Source organism: Chiloscyllium punctatum, chromosome 48 (assembly GCF_047496795.1).
Source record: "Chiloscyllium punctatum isolate Juve2018m chromosome 48, sChiPun1.3, whole genome shotgun sequence".
Taxonomy (NCBI): domain Eukaryota; kingdom Metazoa; phylum Chordata; class Chondrichthyes; order Orectolobiformes; family Hemiscylliidae; genus Chiloscyllium; species Chiloscyllium punctatum.
The window spans coordinates 37490263-37510747 of record NC_092786.1 but is presented as its reverse complement, the minus strand read 5'-3'; the positions used below and the strand labels follow the sequence as shown (position 1 = coordinate 37510747).

The 20485-nt window shown below is 38.1% G+C and overlaps 2 protein-coding genes across 3 annotated transcripts in view; both read left to right on the top strand.

Moving 5' to 3' along the window:
• ccpg1 (cell cycle progression 1) overlaps positions 1–13660 on the top strand; it is a 63381-nt gene extending 49721 nt beyond the window's left edge. For both annotated transcript variants that reach the window (XM_072564974.1, XM_072564973.1), the window contains exons 10-11: positions 4728–6172; positions 11147–13660. In XM_072564974.1, the coding sequence (XP_072421075.1) occupies positions 4728–6172; positions 11147–11357 (1656 nt within the window). In that variant the 3' untranslated portion in view covers positions 11358–13660. The remainder of the gene's footprint in view (positions 1–4727; positions 6173–11146) is intronic.
• A 2765-nt stretch (positions 13661–16425) lies between these two features.
• Positions 16426–19724, top strand: LOC140468893 (protein PIGBOS1). Its single transcript, XM_072564972.1, has one exon. It carries the CDS (start codon positions 16595–16597, stop codon positions 16775–16777), a length of 183 nt encoding a protein of 60 aa, XP_072421073.1. The 5' UTR covers positions 16426–16594; the 3' UTR covers positions 16778–19724.
• The last annotated feature ends 761 nt before the right edge of the window (positions 19725–20485 follow it).

The window sequence follows — 20485 nt, the reverse complement described above, 5'->3', positions numbered from 1 at the left end:
GCATCCTAAATTTCTTTGCAATATCTACCCACCTTGTCTCTCTGATTTGGGAGTCCAACTTGAGTGATTTCACTATCCACCTCAAATTATCTCCTTTTTAACTGTCATCCTGTTTCCTATAACTGTCCCCAAGTACACCCTGCTACCCCTACTTGCCCTGAACCTTGCTATGTCTTGTGATCTCTACTCTTATAGTTGTGATCACAGATGAGGCTATTTCTGATCACTTCTTTGTATCGCTTCTCCCACACCCCTTTACGTACAAAAGAAAAATAAAAATGTGAGTCACTAGAAAAACATTTCCCTAAATTTGCTTACTACTCTATTCTCAGTTTCTCAACTGCATAGCCTTGGCTGCCTTTGCACAATGATTCAGCAATGTTTAAGTTGCTTAACTTATCCTTTTAGATAGCTTATGATGCCATTGTCCTTGATACAGGTTGGGAATCCTTTATCTAAAACCTTGGGGTCAGTTATTTTTCAGATGAAGGATACTCTTGTGTTTTTTCAGTAACATTTACGTTACACTCGATGATCTTTCACTAATCATCTCATAGCCAAAAGCAAAATACTTATCTAACTCTTGAACTCATTGTATCTATTCTGTTGGGAATGGGTTCACATTATCTTTCTTAAAAATGCTGATGATATCTGTAAATGTGCTTTTCGATATCTATGCACTTATTATTCTTTGTCGCCACTTATTGCTGCATTTACCACAAGTCTGTTCAGGCTCCTTAGGGAAAAAAAAATCTTCACTAGGCCTCAGTGGATCTAAAATTGAAGATTTAATCAAATATCCTGAACAGACCCGTATATGTGCTGAGTTTGGGTTTTTGGAAAAGTAATCTTTGCTTTTAGGTCCATTTGGGTCAAACAAAGCTTTTTTTCCAAACTCTCTGCTTCTACAGGTCTGTTGGGGTCCCCTTTTGACAAGACCTTCAGTTTTTTTTCAGGTCTTTTCTGCTTTCAAACCTGCAGACAAAGAATACTTGATCTGTAATACTTTACTATTTTTCATTCATTTTAATTATCCTGACATAACTAGCCACCATCTTATCCATCACCAGATATGGCAGGGCCAAATTAAATACCTCGCTCTTAATAATGGCATCCCTCTTATCTACAAAGCTGTCCATTGTCCAGGGTCAAGCTGAAGAGGAAAATTAATAACCATGGCTGCTTCTTTCTGCTACTAACCATCTCCTTAAACCTTCCTCCTTTCTTCACCCTCCCCTCCAGCAAGTATAAGGAACTTGTTATCTTATTTTGTTACTAACACTGAGACTGCCTATTTAGCTGCTTCGATTACTCCCTCCCTGTTCTCTCCAATACTCTGTCCCTAATTATGCATCTTTGTCTTTTCTATCCTATTGCCTCTCATGGCTTACCACACTTCACTTGCTAACAAAACCCTTGACCCCATTTCCTCTAAATGCTAGCCGCCCAGCTCCCTTTTTCTAATGTTGTGAGTGATTGAATACTATTCTCCTGCCTTTCAAAACAGCTGCCATCAATCTCATTTTCAAAAGCTGCACACCTAACCCAATTAGCAGATTATTGTCTTGGCTCTCTTTCTCTCTTTTTCTCCCCCTCTCTCTCTCTTTCTTTCTCTCTTTCTTTCTTTCTTTCTTTTTCTCTCTCTCTCTCTCTCTCTCTCTCTCTCTCTCTCTCTCTCTCTCTGGATGAGGGAGTTACTTAACTCTGTAGTTTTTAATGTGACTTGTTACTTTTCTTATTTTTAAATCTGTTTTCTAGATCAGCAGTCAAAATCCAATAGCCACTTCAGATATACATAATCTGTGCCTCGCAACACGTGAAAGATTTGTCCTTTCCTTTCTTAAAAATTTGTTCATGAGATGTGCACATCAGCATATATTGCCAGCCCTAATTACCCCTGAGAAAGTGATATTGAGCTCTGCAATTTTTATCTTGGCAATAGTAAGGAAACAACGTAATGTAGTATTTCCAGTTCAGAGTGGTGTGTGACTTGGACGGGAATTCGCAGGCTATCTCAAAATTTAGCTGTGCCTTGAAGTACTGAATCCTGCAATCACTTTTGTTGCTGTTCTTTGAATCCTCTTCAACAACTCAATGTATTTTTGAAGGTAGGGTGCCAGAATAGCACGTAGCTTCTCTGTTGACAGTACAAGGTTGAAATAACTTTTCTTGATTTAGAGTCATAGAGATGTACAGCATGGAAACAGACTTGTAGTCAAATGTCTTGAGAAGGATTTTTAAAAGTATTTTGTGTGGAGACAAAATTTGTACAGACAAGAAATTTCTTGAATGATTACTTGTTACATCATGATATTTTCCCCTTTTCTGTTTTTTTTTCTTTAAAGGATTCTTTATTGCAAACACAATCTCTATGGCAAATTTATCACCTCAAATTTACTTACCTGCTTTGTAGCCTAGTTCATCTTAATTGTTCTATAACTTTTGAACTTTGCCCTTTTATATTTTGCACTGGGTTATTCAGGTAGGAAATATCAGAAAAGGTTATTTTATTGCAGGTGCTTCTCTTTTCAGACATTCAGAAATAGTGTAGTCAGCAAGTGCCTTTGCGCAAATCTATGTGGACACCATTGTTTACTGCTATCTCGATAGTGTCTTTTCCCCAATGATTTATCACTATCTTCTCTTTTTTTTAAATCTGACTCGAGCTAGTTTGAATCCAGATAATTAGTTTATCACTTCCCTTGAGAAACAGTTGAATTTTCACCTATACAGTTTTATCTAATACCTTTTGAAACATGTATACTGGCCTGGATTCTGTGACAGTAAAGACACCAGAAGTGTCGGCGTTTATCATCGTTACTCCTTTGTAACTGGTGGAAGTTGCTGACAGTTGTTCTATGCTTCTCCACAAGGGGTGTGTGGTGTTGAAGATGACATCCCCACATTGCAATTGAGTAGAAATCACTGATTTGACAATACCGTGGCCTGCTTATAATATTATTTACTTTTTTAAAAATGAAGTATCAAACTTTTATTTATTGCTTGAAAACCTCTAAGGCCCTGAAAAAAATGTTATGTCAATGGAATATTGAATTTCTCCATTATGATAAAAAGTCACACTTTTGAAGTTTTTCTTTAAATTTATAATATTTTAGTTTCTTGTGGGTATATCACAATAATTTATTTTCAATGTCAGTAAGATTTAATTAAAATTAATAATTTAATATCTTTAGTTTGTGTTTTCACTGACCACCAAATCCAGTCCATTATGAATGCCAATCATTATTTAATCAATTCTTAAAGAAGTCTGGCAAACTGTACACTATTGCTTTTAAATCCATGTAATTGCTTCTTCACATCTGTGATTTGTAAGCTAAGGATAATCCAGTATATCTTATTCTTGGGTATCTTATCTATTACAAGAAGTATGTTTTCATATTTTATTCACTCATGGGATATGGATATTGCTGGCTGGCCAGCATTTATTGCCCATCCCTAGTTGCCCTGGAGAAGATGGTGGTTACACATTTTTATGAATAATCAGATGACATTTGTATACTTCTTCTAAATCCTCAGAATATATACCCAATTGATCTTTATTTGCTCCCTTATCTATACCTTCGCGACAGTTGTAATTTAAGTTAAAACATCTCACAACACCAGGTTATAGTCCACCAGGTTTATTTGGAAGTTGTGGTTTAAGATTTGTTTTTGCAACACCAAATTCGATACAAGTTTACTGTGGAGTAAAGTATCATTCATCCTCTTTGCCTATACCTTTTTAGTGTCTGCTTATGTTTTCTTTTTATTTAAGAATCCTGAGGCATACTGAATATAGAATTTGACTGCAGTCTTCTGTGAAAACTAGATTATTCAGTCATTTCCTGAGCCTCCATAATCTGTATGCAACATTTGTCTAACAGACTTATCTGGTTTGACATTGTCTGTTTCACTCACATCTACACCAATGTAAAATGAAAATTGCTATGCTTAGAAGGTTACTACATATTAGTAAAATTGTTATTTTTGTCATTTTTGTTTAACCTAGAGAACATTTTAACTTTAATCTCCTGGTTTCATTATATTATTAGTTTTGGAGAACTAAGGCAAGGTTTATTTTTGGAGAAATTTGCAAATCAGTGTCATTTATAATGAAAAAGTGATTATATTATAACATGTGCAGCTATGAGTACACAGATACTTGATCTACCCACTGGAACTCACCAAATCAAATCAATCTGTTCTCAGTTCTCTCAGGCGAGATAATTTATTTGTGGTTGCTACACTTTTAAATAGTGTTCCATTTGACAGCTAAAACTCAGGCTTGGCACATGGAGCCCTTAATTGGTGATATAAGTTTTCAGCAGAACTGGAAGTTGTATTTTTTCAACATGAAGCTGCTACATAGGAGTTTTTGTGAGGAAAGAGCTTAGATAAATCTTAAGATGTGCTTTCTCATCTGCATCAAGGATTCAAAATATTTTGGTTTCCAGCAAATATTCTTTGCTAAATGATTGCTGGTTAACTATAGAATGGCTGTTTGCTGAGAGTTTATATTATTAAATGAAAATATTTTAAAGTTTGAGTACATAGTACTCATAAACACCACCATCTTGTGTTCACGTTAATATGCTGCCTCCTCCATATTTAACTTTTTTAAAAAAAATCTTGGGTAAGAATTGTACAGTTGTAAAATTATTTTGTAAACTATTATGGATTACCTTCATGTATGTACATTTAACAGTTTTCTCCTTTTGGTTGTTTAGTCACAGGGAGAAAACTTGGAAATACGCTTGAAACAGACTGTGGATGAGAAGCTTTCTGTTGAGTCACATCACCAAATACTTGCTCAAGAAAACCAGCGTATGAAGGAATCTCTGGAGCACGAAGAGAAAGCACTATCCTTGCTCCAGAATGAGCTTCGGAAGCTGAGAGAACAAATTAGAACACTAGAAGGAAAGGGAGTAGATGCTGAGATAATCATCACTGAAAATCAGAAGCTGAAGGATCACCTGGAAGAAGAAAAGCAACAGATACAGAATTTTCTTCAACAGAAGGGAAACCTTGTGAATGAGGCTCAGATATTAAGAAAGGAATTAGACAAGGAAAGAGAAATTACTGATGCTCTGCGTAAGGAGTTGGAATCTTTGAGTCATCTTCAGTCCTCTGCTAATTCAGAACAAGAAGGTAAAGATACAGAGAATTTGCAGTCTAGACTTGCGGAACTGGAAAAGAAATTGGATTTTGAGCAGCAACGCTCTGACTTGTGGGAGAGACTTTATGTTGAAGCTAAAGAAGAAAAGGATGATCCTGAATTTAAGAAAAATTCAAAGAAGCCAGACAGGAAGCCAAATCAGGGGTTTTATGGTACTCGTGGTAAAAAGCACCAACCGAAAGAAAGTTTTATGAGATCTGTTAAGAATGGTTTTGATGCTGTGAAAAACTCAACTAAAGAGTTTGTGCGTCATCATAAAGAAAAAATTAAATTGGCAAAGGAAGCTGTAAAAGAAAACCTTAAAAAATTCTCTGATTCTGTTAAATCCACATTCCGACATTTCCAAAATTCAGCCAAAAATTTATTTCACAAAAATAAGAGACGTGAAGAAGCACAGGATGCAAAACCTAAACGTCAAGGGTTCTGGCAACGTCATGACCACCCTTGTGGAGTAAACCAGCATGGTGTTCATGGAGGCAAAGATTCCTGTCAGTATAAACCCAGAGAAACCGCTCATGCGCAGTACCAGTACAGTGATACAAGGAAACACAACAAAATGTACACCAAGGAGCCTATCGATTTTGAAAGGAGTACAAGTGAACATGACAACTTTGGAAAACACATCCACTATAGGAGCCCTAAGGGTTGCTCTGGTGTATTTGAATGTGCCCATCAAGAATCGCTGAGCCTCTTTAATAAAGTCCTCGATCCCATCAAGGTTGAAGATTTCCATAAGCTTCTACATAATTATCTTCAACAAGAGGTAGTTGAGTTTCAACGCTGGAGTGAGCTGGAGAAATTTATAAACCGATTCTTTCATAATGGCCTTTTTATACATGACCAAATGTTGTTCTCTGATTTTGTCAATGATGTTGAGGATTACCTTGAAGATATTGCAGAACACCAAGAAGATAAAGTTGATCCTTTTGATGACCTAGATGAATATATTTATAGGCACTTTTTTGGGGACAATTATTTCAATCGATTTGGACCAAGGTAAGTTTCTTTTTAATGAAATATTGACCAAGCTTGCCATTTTTTTTTCTGTTGAGGATTTGGGATTTTTTTTTCTGGTATTCACAATTATTTTCACTTGAAGTGAAGAATTCTAATTGCACAATTAAGCCAAGATATTCATTAATTTTTAGGTGAAAGTGAGGACTGCAGATGCTAGAGATTAGAGTCGAGAGTGTGGTGCTGGAAAAGCACAGCAGATCAGGCAGCATCTGAAGAGCAGGAAAATCGACATTTCGGGCAAAAGCCCTTCATTAGTTTTTATTAGTTTTTAGTCTGGATTGTCAGCATTATTCTGGAAACTCTTTGTATTTTGTTTCAGGAATTGACTAAAATCTGGCCAATTAGAATGTGAAAAAAAAGTTGATGTGGATTTAACTCCAGTAGTTAACTGTTGCGTACCACTTAAGGTTTGATATACTTGAATAGAAATGTACTGAATAGTATTCATTTATGAATTCTGATAATTCACAGGACAGTTTCCAAGAGGTCAGACAGATTGAAGTTTGCTGATATTGCAAAAATGTTTGATCTGATAAAATGCAGATTAGGCCTGTTTACTAGGTTTGATTGGTATGCCAGTGGCTCAGTTAGTTGTCTCATGATTGAGTGGTTCATGCAGACAAAGTAGGTCCCAGGTTCACTCCCACTTTTAATCCGACATGTATGCTGAGTTATCTGGTCTTAGGAAAGGCAGTTTGAGGAGCACCGAAAATGATTTTAGAACTCTTGGATATTGCCAGCGAAGGTTTCCACTCCTAATCACTGTTCAGTGAATACTGCCAGAGGACCACAAGAGCAAAGGTAGTGAAGACCAGATGGGCCCTTTGTTTTTTTTTCCCTCTGAGAGAGTCATTACAGCATGGAAACAGACCCTTTGGTCCAATTCGTCCATGCTGACCAAATTTCTCAAACTAAAAACTAGTCCCATTTGCCTATGTTTGGCCCATGTCCCTCTTTTTTTTTATTCATGTACTTGTCAATTTGTCTTTTAAATGTTGTATCTGTACCTGAATCTACCACTTTCTCTGGCAATTCCTTTCATATATGTACCACTCATATATGTGTGGAAAAAGTTGCCCCTCCCATCCCTTTTAAATCTTTCCCCTCTCACCTTAAACCTGTGCCCTCTAGTTTTGAATTTCCCTACCTTAGAGAAAACACCTTGGCCATTAACCTTATCTATGCCCCTCATGACTGTATAAACCTCTAAGATCACCCGTCAATCTCTTACGCTCCAGGGGAAAAGTTCCCAGCCTATCCAGCCTCTCCCTATAACTCAATCCCTCCAATCCCAGGAACATCTTTGTAAATCTTTTCTACACCCATTTTTAGTTTAGTCATATCTTTCCTAAAGCAGGGCTACCAGGACTCTATGTACTGACCTACTTTTAGTCACTGTCTTGTTTTTGTATTGTGTATCATTTTAATTGTATTAATTATTGTCCTCTGGGTTCAAAAGGCTGTGATTGGACAAGGTGATAAATTTGAAATTCTAAGAAGCAAAATGCTGCAGATGCTGGATTCCTGAAATAAAATCAGAAAATGCTGGAAGATGCTTCAAATGTCAGGCAGCATCTAGGAAGCAAAACAAAATTAACGTTTCAGGCTAAAGACCTTCTTCAAACTGTCATTGATCTCAAAGTTCTTTCTCAATAAATCAGACAGCATCAATGATTCAGATTGCTGTCTATTTGATGACCTGAATTGTTAATTTGGTTTCTCTCTCCATTTATGCTGCCTAACTGTTGATGCAACTGTTTCTGTTGTATTTGAGGTTCTACAATATATGAATAAAGTGGTTATAGTGCAAAAATCACAGTTTAAGAATAAATCTAGGGAACCTTTGCAAAACAAAAACTTATTCAAATAGGAGTACTCGGTCTCCCACTCTTCTTTGCTCGTTGGCAAGCTGCAGGTGCAAGAATAGATCTTGCTCTGATTCACTGGATCTCTGATTTTGTAATGTATGGTCCTTCAAGAATTATTTTAAGTAAATTCTGTTTGCCGCTACCAATAATTTGTACATTCAGCAAACAAATGCTTTGCAACTTGGGCAACCAAGGTTCAAACCAGGAACATCAGTCAGCTCCGAATAGATGTATTTTTGCTCTGACAACGTTTGCAGGCTGATGGAATTAGTTTCAAATGGCATCATGGTTGGCACAGACATGGTGGGTCAAAGGGCCTGTTCCTGTGCTATACTGTCCTCTGTTTTATTTCTTCAGGGAACCAGTATTTTGTGAGGTAAGGGATAAAGCAATGGCAGAATTACCCTAGTGATGGGAGTATTTGCTTTGTAGTGGCTTTTCCCTGTTTTATTAGAATCTGGTTAAGTAGCAGATGAGGAAGCCTGGTGCATTGTACTGGATTTTCATGTTCTCAAATTTGAGGTGCTTCATATGCTAGTCTGTGCAGATCCTTGCTGTACACAGAAGGCAGCTACCCATTGTTTCGCTGAGGCATAGCAGCAAGAGAAGAATGGCTCCATGATCAGAATGATGTCGGCTGAAATAAAACTTTTCGTTGAGCTTTTGAATTTTGAACTTTCAAAGAGAACTATTTGAAATGCATCATTTATATTCAGCACAATTTAGCTGTGTAAGGATTTTAGATTAGATTAGATTAGATTACTTACAGTGTGGAAACAGGCCCTTCGGCCCAACAAGTCCACACCGACCCGCTGAAGCGTATACCACCCAGACCCATACTCCTATATTTACCCCTTCACCTAACACTACGAACAATTTAGCATGGTCAATTCACCTAACCTGCACATTTTTGGATTGTGGGAGGAAAGCGGAGCACCCGGAGGAAACCCACGCAGACACGGGGAGAATGTGCAAACTCCACACAGAGAGTCGCCTGAGGCGGGAATTGAACCCGGGTCTCTGGTGCTGTGAGGCAGCAGTGCTAATCACCGTGCCACCCACTTTGTTGGTCACTGCGGAGAGCAGACTTGTGGGCTCTGATTTAAAAGCTTGGGGGATGTCCATTGTCCAGTGGTATGGTGAGCAATAGATGTGAAAATCAAACTGATGGGGTGACCAGACATCTGAGACTAATTTGATTGTCGTCCCGGGGCTGCCCTACTGACCGTGATCCTGGGACTATTCTGTTGATGTTCTCAAATTTGTCAATCTCATTATCTTTGCGGGTTGTGGTCTAGAATTGCGGGTCAGTCTGTAGCTAGGGTCACAGATGAGTGTGCGCACAGTGTTCATCATATTTTGCCACATTGGAGTGGTTAATGTCAGTTGTATATTTTTGGAACACCTCTAAATGCCTGCAAGATTTGGTATACAGGTTATAGTGAGTGTTTCATTAATGTGAATTGGCTGTAACATGATTGACCAATTTGGGACACTGTTTCTAAAGTGCAAATGTTTAAAACCTGTTGGCTGTAATGCGATTACATCACCAACCCTTTAACTACTGTTTCTAAAGTGCAATTTTTCTATAATGCAGGATTGCACAAGAATGCAACCATCATGTTATAGAAGAACTACCTGTAGTCGTTCTTAGCTGTGGTTGAGATTTGATCTTGGCGCCATTCTTCCTACACTGAGAGTTTGTCAGATGCCATATGTGTTCCCTTTGTTATTCTTTTCCAGTTAGAGATTGGTTGGTTGAATTTGGAGATGCATTTGTTGAATTTGAAGAGGCAGCAGAAGAGGAGAGAATCAAACAAGAAATCAGGACCAAAGTATTGATAAAGTTGGAAATTGGACAAGACTGCAAATGTAGTCATAAAATATTATCCTCATGAACAAAATAACTGATGCAAGCGTTGGTGGGGCAGCAGGCAAGAAACATACCCACAAGTTAGTGTCCTGAGAATTGAAGTGGTCAGTAAGTAATAGATGTGAAAGCATTAACTGGTTTGAGGCAGTTACTGAGTATTGAATGTGCCAAGATTGAGACCAAAACTGCGTATTTAGACAGGGTACTGATGGCGAGATCAGGGTCTGCAATTAGATCTTCTTATCATAATGTTTACATGATTGTATGACACTGGAATGTTGACTCTGGTTGGAGCCCCAACAATAGCATCTGTCAGCTGTGAACATGGTTTTGTGCACTACTCACACTTCTTTGGCTTCAGTAAACTGTGCATTGTTTGCCGACTGATCTATCATCACAGACTATTTTGGACTTGCCTCTCTAACTCTCAGAAGCTCTAATTAACAAAATCTCTTTTGCTAATCTATGACGACTAGAATGGAATTTTGGGTGATTGCTTACTCAGTGGACTGATAATTCACTCAAGACTTATACACTGATAAGTAATTATATAGGTTATTGGACCATTGTGTAGCATAGATTTACATGGCATTGTCTTGTTTGAGTTCACTACCACCATATCAGCTCTCGGAAACAAACTAACATCTCTGAACTAGAAGTATAGTTAGTCCTCACTTAAAAGTGTGTCTTTATTCCTGAAAATCATTACTTTCAGTGAAGCGTGTTCCGGAAAGAGTCCATATTAATACACGAGTTAGGTTCTGTAGGACCTTTCTTATCAGAGAGAAAAATAATTCAACCCAGTAAAATGAAATACCTATGATTATAATTTTTATATTGATAAATGAAATAACTTTCAAAAGAAAAATGTAATTTCCTACTTTTGGTATCTCTTGCTCAAGATCCATCTTCATATTTTCTGGTGATTGGGTGCTAAAATATCCCTTCAAATGATCCTGCATTGGACAGTCATATTCCTCCTTGTTTGTCTATACTTCAGTCCAAAAATGTCAAAAGTACCTTTTGAATGTGCTCATCTGCTGCTTTACAAATACAGGAAGGTATTGCTGTTTGGAAAGTACTGAAAGCACTTCAACTATCTGCTGCAGAAATGCTAATACAGAATTAAACACAGGCATTGATAAGTCATTACAAGTAACATCTGTTATTGCACTGAAAAAATCAATAATTAATTTCCTTTTAATCTTACAGTCAGCTTTACGATGCTGGTAAATACAAACAATACGGAAAGCAGTCATCTAGAAATGCAGATGGCTCCAGATACCAGAGGCATGAAAGGAAACACCAGCATACATATCACCAGAAAGAACGTAAATGGAACAAGCCAGGCCGTACCAATGGAAGACAAATGGCAAACGTTGAAATTGAGCTGGGCCCAATGCCTTTTGATCCAAAATATTAATGGTTTTTACATGTATCAGTGTGTGTTTGAAATGTTCAGACCAGATCCATCTGACTGCTGTTTGTGATACACGCCTAACAATGATTTTTTTTCAAACAATTTGCATTTCAGTTGACTTTGAATAATATGACTGTAGAGGTAGCCTAAAAACTTTCCATCTCTAATTGCAAAGTACTGGTCAAAAACTTCCTAAGCAGTTGCATTGTGCAAGTATGTTATGCTAAGCACAGTTTAGCATTATGAAAAAGACTAAAAGGTTGCAGGAGCTTTAATGAATTTACTATGTCTTTGTGTGTACTGGTGTATGTGCATGAAATTGAAGTCTCATTTCTTCCTTAGCAAGTTTGTAATTTGCTATCATGTGAACGTAAATTCCATAAGGTGTAAATTATTAATATTGGTGTGCAGAATTTCTTTTATTTTGGAGACTGTAATTTTGTTCTGTGGTGAAAATTAGCCATTTCTGTTCTTCCCTTCCCCCTGTTGTGGAATGATTTTGCACAGATTCTATTGCGATTCCTGAAGGGGAAGAAATGGGTTATGCCTTTAATTTGAATTTAGTAACATTGCAGCTACATACCTTTTTTCCATTTGACAAAATAGGCAAATTACAACATTGATAATAAAGTGATGGCTGAACTCTGTTTGTTTAATAAACAGCCATGTGTTGAGTTTTTATGTGCTTCAGAATCCAACAACCAGGAAAGATCCGAAAATATTTTACATGTATACAAATTTCTCTTACTGACTAGCTGCAGGGCCAGATATGACTGCTGTTTTTAAAAAAATAAATTCTGTAATTTTGAAATAACCTTTTTTGTTGTTTGTAACTGCTTAGTTTGAACCATTTTTACAGCTATCGCTTGAATTTCTCGATCAGTTCATTATTAGTGACTAAGAATAAACTCCTTTCCAATAAGGGAAGTTTTCATGTTGGGCCAAAATATTTGAGGAACTTCTTTAGGTGCGATCTTTGTTTTCACTGATATGGTTACATGATCTGCTAAGTGATAATAATAAGAAATCTATTATTTAGGCACTTGGAGGGGTGGGGGTGGTTATGAATATAAATATGCTGTATTGGTGTGTGGTTGAATATGGCCTCTGTAATTTAACTGCTTTTTGTGATGTGTGTTCCAACTTTTGAGTACAATGGGAGAGGTTTACTTCTGAAACTGAGGAAAGGAGCAATGCCAGTATAATTTCTTGTTCAGAACGTTGTTTTTGAGGAGGATCAAAACTGGTTCTGGTGGAGCTGAAGCATGTGAACAGCAGTATTATTTCTGCTACAGTAAACACTTGCAACTTCCTGACTGCATAAAAATCCATTTAAAAATAATGCTTTTATAATTGAATTTTAGACTTGCAGTACATCTTTAGAATGTGCAGATTCTCAGCTAGTTCTCTCATCAATATAATTTAGAACCATAATTGTTATTTATTTTAAACTCCATCATCTCTGTTCTTGGTAGGTATCAGTCCCTTTGGAATTTCAGAGAACGCACACATACATAGAGTATGGCTGCACATGTTGGGCAGTGACTAAGAGCCCATTCTGCCACTAATTTCCTGAGAAGAAAACTATTGGGAGTCTGTCCTTGCTTTTGATGTCATTCCTGTAATGAATCCCCTGTATTTATTTTAGAATCTTAGGTACAAATTGAAAGAGCCCTACATTTTTAAGAAAACAACCTGCTTGTGCTTTTTTGACCTTTTTTACATTAGTTAACTAAAGGTACTTCTTATTTTGGGGTGAGATCTTAGCTTTTCCGTGTTTCCTATGTTAACCATTTGAATTCTTGGACCAATACATTTTGCTTTGTGCAAACGTATATTTAAAGAAACACCATTTGATATTGCTTTACTTTTTCTGTAGTAATTTACTCAAACCTGTTGCCTTTAACCCACAATGAGTATGCAATTCCAGATTCTCCTCACATTCTACATCTCTTTTTTCTAATTTAATCATATGGCTAGAGAGAGATAGGTAAATAAGAATTAGCAATACAAAATAGAGACAAGTGTTTCTTTTTTCCTTCTATAAATATTTCAAGGATTTCTTTAAAAACAATTCTCACCTCTGGTTTGTCCACAAGGTTTTTAGGAAGGCTGATTTTGGTGCAACATATTTGAACACCTAAAAGCAGAAAAGAAAACACTCCTGGCATATTTGACATTGCTGTATCATAAGTTTCAGGATGGCAGTACTGCATAATGCATTAACAGGCATGTTTTCAACCAAATGTGTATCAATTGATGCTTCACAAAATTGTCATGTGTTCAATAAATTGGTCTAATATTTAGTGCCTCTGAATGTTATTTCTGAACACTGGAAACATATGGGGTTACTTTCCAACTGCATGTGAATGGCAAAATGTTAAACTTCAATTTTTTAAAAGGAAACCTGAAATTCCTCTATATTCCTGAACCTGTACCATTTTTGTAAGTCTTTTTCATGGGTTGGAGTGCCTCCATGGTGAAAAGCACATTTCTACTGATCTCATGTTCCCCAGTATTAGAGAGTGATGAAAATCACATTGTAGAGCTCTCATCATTTTTGCTGGGACCTGAATATTTAGTGCATTGAGTAAATGCAAGTCCTGTCTACCAAATCATACATGATCAAGAAACATCTTAGTGTTTTGTTGCAATTTTTAAACTGCCAAATGCCTGCAAACAGTTGAGTGGCAGGGATAGAGTGTGGAAGGAGTTGTCTCTTTAAGTTGGCACATTGGAACACTACTGAGTCTTAAATCTGAGTTTCCTGAACACTAAGGAAAAACGCTTGAAATTAGAGTGGGAGCACCTGTATTCTATCTCTAGAACCTTGATACAACAAAGAGGCAATGTCAGACGAGGATGACTCTTCCCAAGAGGTGATGGATGACCTGTGTGACATTTTGAGACTGGAGCACCACCCAAGAAACCAAAAGCTTGCCATACTCTTGCAGACCCAGCCACAGTGAAAACTACCTACTTACATGAACAGGCCTTTTAAAGATGTGGGTTAGATGCCTGGGCAGTTTAGTGGACTCACTACAATATAATTCTCAGTCCTTAGAATAATTGTGGTGTGTTGGATGCTGTACAACTTGGTACTGAGAAGAATGTTTCTTCTGGACTCAGAAGATGAAGAATGGGGCATTTCCTCAGATGAGAAATTGGCCTTCTGTCAAATGAGGAAGCTGAGGAAGAAGGATTATGTATGAAATATTAAATGGAAGGCCAACAGAGAGCCTGTAGCAATGAAAGAGCAGTTCATCACACACCAGTTATGAGGAATCCATTCAGAGTGCCATCATCACCGGAGATATTACCACACGTCTAATTGAGACCCTGCCATGAGGTTGAAAGCTAACCAGGAGTTAAGAGTAAATGCCAAAAGAACTGCGGATTCTGTAAATCAGAAACAAAAATGGAAATTGCAGGAAAAGCTCAGCAGACCTGGCTGAAGAGAAGAGAAATTGAAGTTAAAGAGAAATTGGAGCTAATGGTTTGGGTCCAGTAACCTTCAGAACTGAGAAAGGTTTTAATTGCTATAAGCTATCGGGATCATTGCAATGTGCAAGATAGCCATACTCTATCCCAGGAAGATTTCTGCTATGGGGAATTACATAAATTTTAGATCAAGAGGGAGAGTGAGATTAATGAAATTACTGTATTACGAACAAAGTATGAGTAAATAAGCTAGCTACAAAATGGAGGTTGAAAAGATAGACAACTGGCAGAAACAAGAAATGGTGCTTCAAAGAAGTCTTCACTGGGACATGTTACTACTTAAACAATTTGGATTTGGGTGGATGATGTAAAATTTAAAAAATTGAATTTCTTTGTTACAGTGGATAGCTGTGATGAAATAAATCTTTATTCAACAACAACTGGTAGAACACTTAACAGTAAAAATGATCTCTTGCTTCACCTTCCTCTTGTAAAGCAAAATTTAACACGTTGAAGTCAGCTTCAAGTAGGTGATGAAAATCTTGGTAAAAGAAAGAGATAGGTAGGTTTTGGGGAGCATCTTGAAGGTGGAAAGTGATCTGGGGAAATAATTCCTGAGCTTTAGGGCTTTGGCAACTTATATGATCGAACAGTTAAAATTGGGAATGCTCAAGAAGCCAGGATTGGAGGAGTGTGGATAGCATGGAGACTTGTGGGGATGGGGATTTGACATAGGTGAGGACAAAGAGGGATTTGAGAATAATGGATTAATACTTAAGTGGGAATGAGTGTGGATTAGTAATTTTAATTTGAGGATTTAGAGTTTATTGGATGATTGTTTTGACAGAAATGGTGTGCAGGGATATGGGGAAAAGCACTAAATAATAGAACTGGCATAGGCAAGATGGATTGACTGGTTCTGTGTCCTATCAATTGTGTGATTCATTGAATAGCGTGAAGACGAATAGGTGAGAGTAAGGATACATACAGCAGCAAACTCTACAACTACCTCAAGTTTAGAATGTGGGACCTGAAATGTTAACTTTGACTTTTCTTCACAGCTGGTGCCAGACCTGCTAAGCTTTTTCCAGCAACTTCTGTTTTTGTTTGATTTACAGCATCCACAATTTGTTTTTTAGAATGTGGGAAGCCTGCCAGGAGGGGGCCATTAGAGTAAGGAAAGCTAGAGACTTGACGAAACAGAAGATGGTTTGGTCAAAGGAAGGGATTAGCTCTATTTTGACAAAGTAGTTTCAACTTTGGTGGGACAAGCAGGAGGTTGCAAAGACGCAGCAAGCCAGGCAGCATCGGGAGGTGGAGAAGTCACCGTTGCAGGAGGGTTACACCCGAAACATTGACTTCTCTATCTACTGATGTCGCCTGGCTTGCTGTGTTCTTCCAGACTCCTCCTTATCTACCTTGAATGCCAGCATTCTGCAGTTTCTTTTTCGCCTTCAACTTTTACGTGGGAGACGTCTTTGAATTTTGTCGCGAGAAATTGCTCACCTGCAGCAGCACAATGGCAACATACTGGGGCGGGGCTAATGGGATCCCAACGTGATTGGTAGTGGATGGGAAGGCTCTGATTGGCCGAAGTATCCGGGACCCTGATTGGTTCAGCACTTGAGCTTGATTCGGTCCAAGCCCGGTGTTCACGCGACTGAGGCGGTTGAAGCGCATGCGCTCTCCCGAGGACATTCAGTGCGGTGTCGTCTTGCCCCCATTTTATTATCGAAGGGAATGTCCCCTCCGTCCGTCCTCGTCCCCCTCCCTCTACCCGACGGAGTCCGTTGCCGCTGATGGCCTTCAGGAGGCTGCCATTCCCTCAGCTGACTCTGGCCGCGGTGCTGGGGGTGGCGGGCGGCCTGTACGTGTACAAGCCCCTCTTCCAGCGGTACAGCCTGGAGCAGCGCAAAGCCCGGGAGGCGGCCCTGGCTCAACTCCCTGAGTCTCCCCGCCCCCAGAGCCCAGCCGAGAGCTGACCCTGGCCCAGAAACCGGGAGGAGGGCGACTCTTCACCGAGGGCGAAATGTTAGAGCGTCTGTGAAAGGGGCCGTGGGATATTTTTGGCCTATTTCCAAAACGCTATTGACCTTTACAATGCAGAAACCTCAACCTTTTTTAAAAATGGTAATAATACTCTCACCTCGATGAAGACAAAGTTGTGGCTGTAACTCCCACTCCATAAATTCAAAGTGGACGGCGCGATGCATTGCTGAGGGAGGGCTGCACTAGTGTAGGTGCCGTCTTTTGAACTAAATACATCAGCCTTTGGTTTAGTGTTATCTCAGATGGAGAAGAAGCAGACCTTCACCTTTCTGTCAACACCTAAAAGTAGACCGTCTGGTCATTATCACATTACAGTAGATTTCTGTGTGACTTGTTTCCTATAAGTGACTGTACTTAAAAAGAACTAGCTGCAAAGTGCTTTGGAACAAGGTTATTTTTAAAAAAAACCTCCCAGAAGCACTAGAAATTGCTAAACAAAATTCCTGGGTTTATTAGGATTAGATATTTTTGCTACTGAATTGTGGCTTTTTTTTAAGATAGAAAATGGAGAGTAAGTCTCAAGCCTTTGGTGATGGCTTTATCCAAGAGTATTGAGGTTGAATTTCATAAAAGCAGTCTAGATGGATGTTGGTCCCCTCTCATCATCATGCAAAAAATTGAGAAATGTGCTGTAATAGTCTTTACATTCATCTGTGATGTTGATCCTTCCAGAAGAAAGATTCTGGATTGCCTTCATATTTAAGGACTGATCTGATTGACATATAAACTAGGAGCAGGCCTGGGCCATTTGGTTCCTTGTCAACTGTATAATTTGATAGGAAGAAGGGCTCATGCCTGAAACATCAATTCTCCTGCTTCTTGGATGCTGCCTGACCTGCTGCGCTTTTCCAGCAACACATTTTCAGCGTGTATAATTTGATAAGATGGCTGATCTGATTGGAGCCTCAGTACAACTTTTTTATCCATCTCCCATACTTTTGTGAGTTCTTATCAATGCAAAATCTTTAACTCAACCTTAAAAATATTCAATGGCTCTGCCTCCACTGTCTCTTGGGAAAAGAGATCCAAAGACTCAACCTTCTGAAATAAGAAAAAATCTCCACCAGCCTGAAGGGAACTGCCACATTTTTGTCTGCTGGTTCTAATCTCTCCCAAAAGGGAAAAACATCTTTCTGGCATCCATACTATCAACTTCCTTGTCCTAAGAATCATTGGAGTGAATTTTCTCTGAACTGTTTCTGAACCACTATATGCTGTCTTCATTAGTACATGCTATGCAGAAGTTAAGACAATTCTATAACTATCTAGTTTAGAACCTCAAGTCTATCTCTAATTGGCTGTGGAAAAGGAAACACAAATATGTGTATGAAGTGAGATATTTTCATTATTAAGTTCCAGTAAGTTAATAAGTATCTCAATTGTTTATTTGATTTCTTGAATGTAATTTCCAGAAAATATCAGTTGATGTGGAATAAAATCTGTTGGTATTGATGAATATCTATGAATACATTGATCGTAGTACTTTAAAAAATGCTTCTGATTTTGTGGGAAAAAATCCTAGCAAAGGTGAAGTTGCTGCATGTCCAGAAATTTCATTTCCGTAGTAGCTAGTTGATTGAATCCAGCGTGTTGGTGAATATTTTGAGTATGTTTGGTCGAAAATGAAGATGTGCAGATTTTTTCGTGGAATGAGGTCTTGTAATTTTTGAAGATTATTCACTTTTTTCACTGAACTCGTAATGTCTGCACTGACCTGCACGTTACCCTCGTGTATGATTGCTGAAGGGTTGAACAAAAACTAATGCCATACATCAAGTTTGCATCCCTGATTGTCCATCATGGTCACTGAAATGTAGTTTAGCAATTGATTGAACTTACACTTGGAATTTAAATATTTAAGTTATCCTTGTACTAGTTTAACTTTGCAACAATACATGAGTTTGTTACTGTGCTAGATAGAAAAGTAATCACTGTCCAGTGGATTTTGGAGTAAATGTGCAGTGTATTTATGGCATCAAACATCCTAGGTTTGATGTGAGGCCTGTATTAAATCACCTAATTTTATATGCAATGCAGCCAGGTCTACGCTTGCTGGCTGCTATTCAGTAAATTGTGTTCAAAAATCCACCTTCTTTTTGTCACTGCTTTTGCCTCCTGATTACAGGCAAGAGATGATATTTTGATTTGGATGGTGTTAATTAATTCCCTTAAAATGTCACTGGTGACTGCTGCCAGACATTTTTGGTGGATTTTCCTTGAGCTTTCCATAGGTCAGTTATATTTTCCCTCCTTACAGAGCAGCCATGTCACAATTCTCATGCTTCCAAACCAGAAAGTTTGTGGGTGAAGTGTATCACTAGTAATTCAAGCACAAAATCTAGGCTAATATTCCACTGTAGTACTGAGAGAGTATTGCACTGTTGGAGTTGCTGTCTTTTAGATGAGGGGGCATATATCTCATCCTAGCATCTTAAATGGATATAAAATATTCCATGGCACTTTGCTGTTTGCAGATTGGCTTTTGCTGTGTTACAACTTTACTTCCAAAAATATGTAATTGGTTGCAAAGTACCTGGACTGCCTTTAGGGGCTGCATATTGACAGGTTCTTTCAAATAATCTCCATTTAATTTTAAGGGGGAAAGCAGAGATTGTGGTTTGAATGGCTACCAAAGATTAATCATTTTTTTTCAGTTCTGCAAACTTAATTGTATTTAAAGAAAACTTCTATTTTGGACTGGTAGACTTAAAATATAAAATCCTTACAGGGTCTCAATAAACCTAGTCTTGGATGTCAGTTTTTCACAGTTTTAGATCTTTGATGGTCCTGCAATACATCTCCCCTGTGCAATTTTCCACCTACTATCTAATTAAGATGAACAATGTATTTGTACAATACATAGTGCTTTTAAAAATAAAATTACATTGGATTGATTGATACTCATTAAAGTAGGAATACTAGAGATCATAATTTTAAATCTGAGATTAATAGCTTTTAGGTCAAGGATATGAAGTCAACATAAGTGGCTGGGGTTATGTTAGAAATCAGTCATGAACAGGCTCAAGGGAGTACTTTGTTTCTATGGTCAGGAGATTCAATCAACAATTGATTAGAAAAATATTTCCTGCCTTTGGAAAACAGTATGTTCAATTTTCTTTTTTATTTGCTTGATAACTACAGTAGGTTTAGAACATAGAACATAGAACATAGAACAATACAGCACAGAACAGGCCCTTCGGCCCACGATGTTGTGCCGAACTTCTATCCTAGATTAAGCACCCATCCATGTACCTATCCAAATGCCGCTTAAAGGTCGCCAATGAATCTGACTCTACCACTCCCACGGGCAGCGCATTCCATGCCCCCACCACTCTCTGGGTGAAGAACCCACCCCTGACATCTCCCCTATACCTTCCACCTTGCTGGGTGAGCTTTTATCCAACAGGTATTTTTCTAGTCTGTGTGAAGGAATCTGAATATTTAGAAATTGTCTACTTGAGTGCTGATTTTGCACCTCTAACTTTCAACCATTTAAATAGTTAAAGTAATGATCAACTGTCTTTGGAGTGCAGCATGCAAGATAATTTATATACATCCACTGTTCGGTTTTTAAGAGACTGATTTACAGACCCATACCATTTTAATTAAAACATTTATGGGTGCAAGCATGTTTGAGATGG

What these genes read in the sequence shown, in the direction of transcription:
- LOC140468893 (XM_072564972.1), top strand. Translation starts at nt 16,595, where the DNA reads ATGGCCTTCAGGAGGCTGCCATTCCCTCAGCTGACTCTGGCCGCGGTG.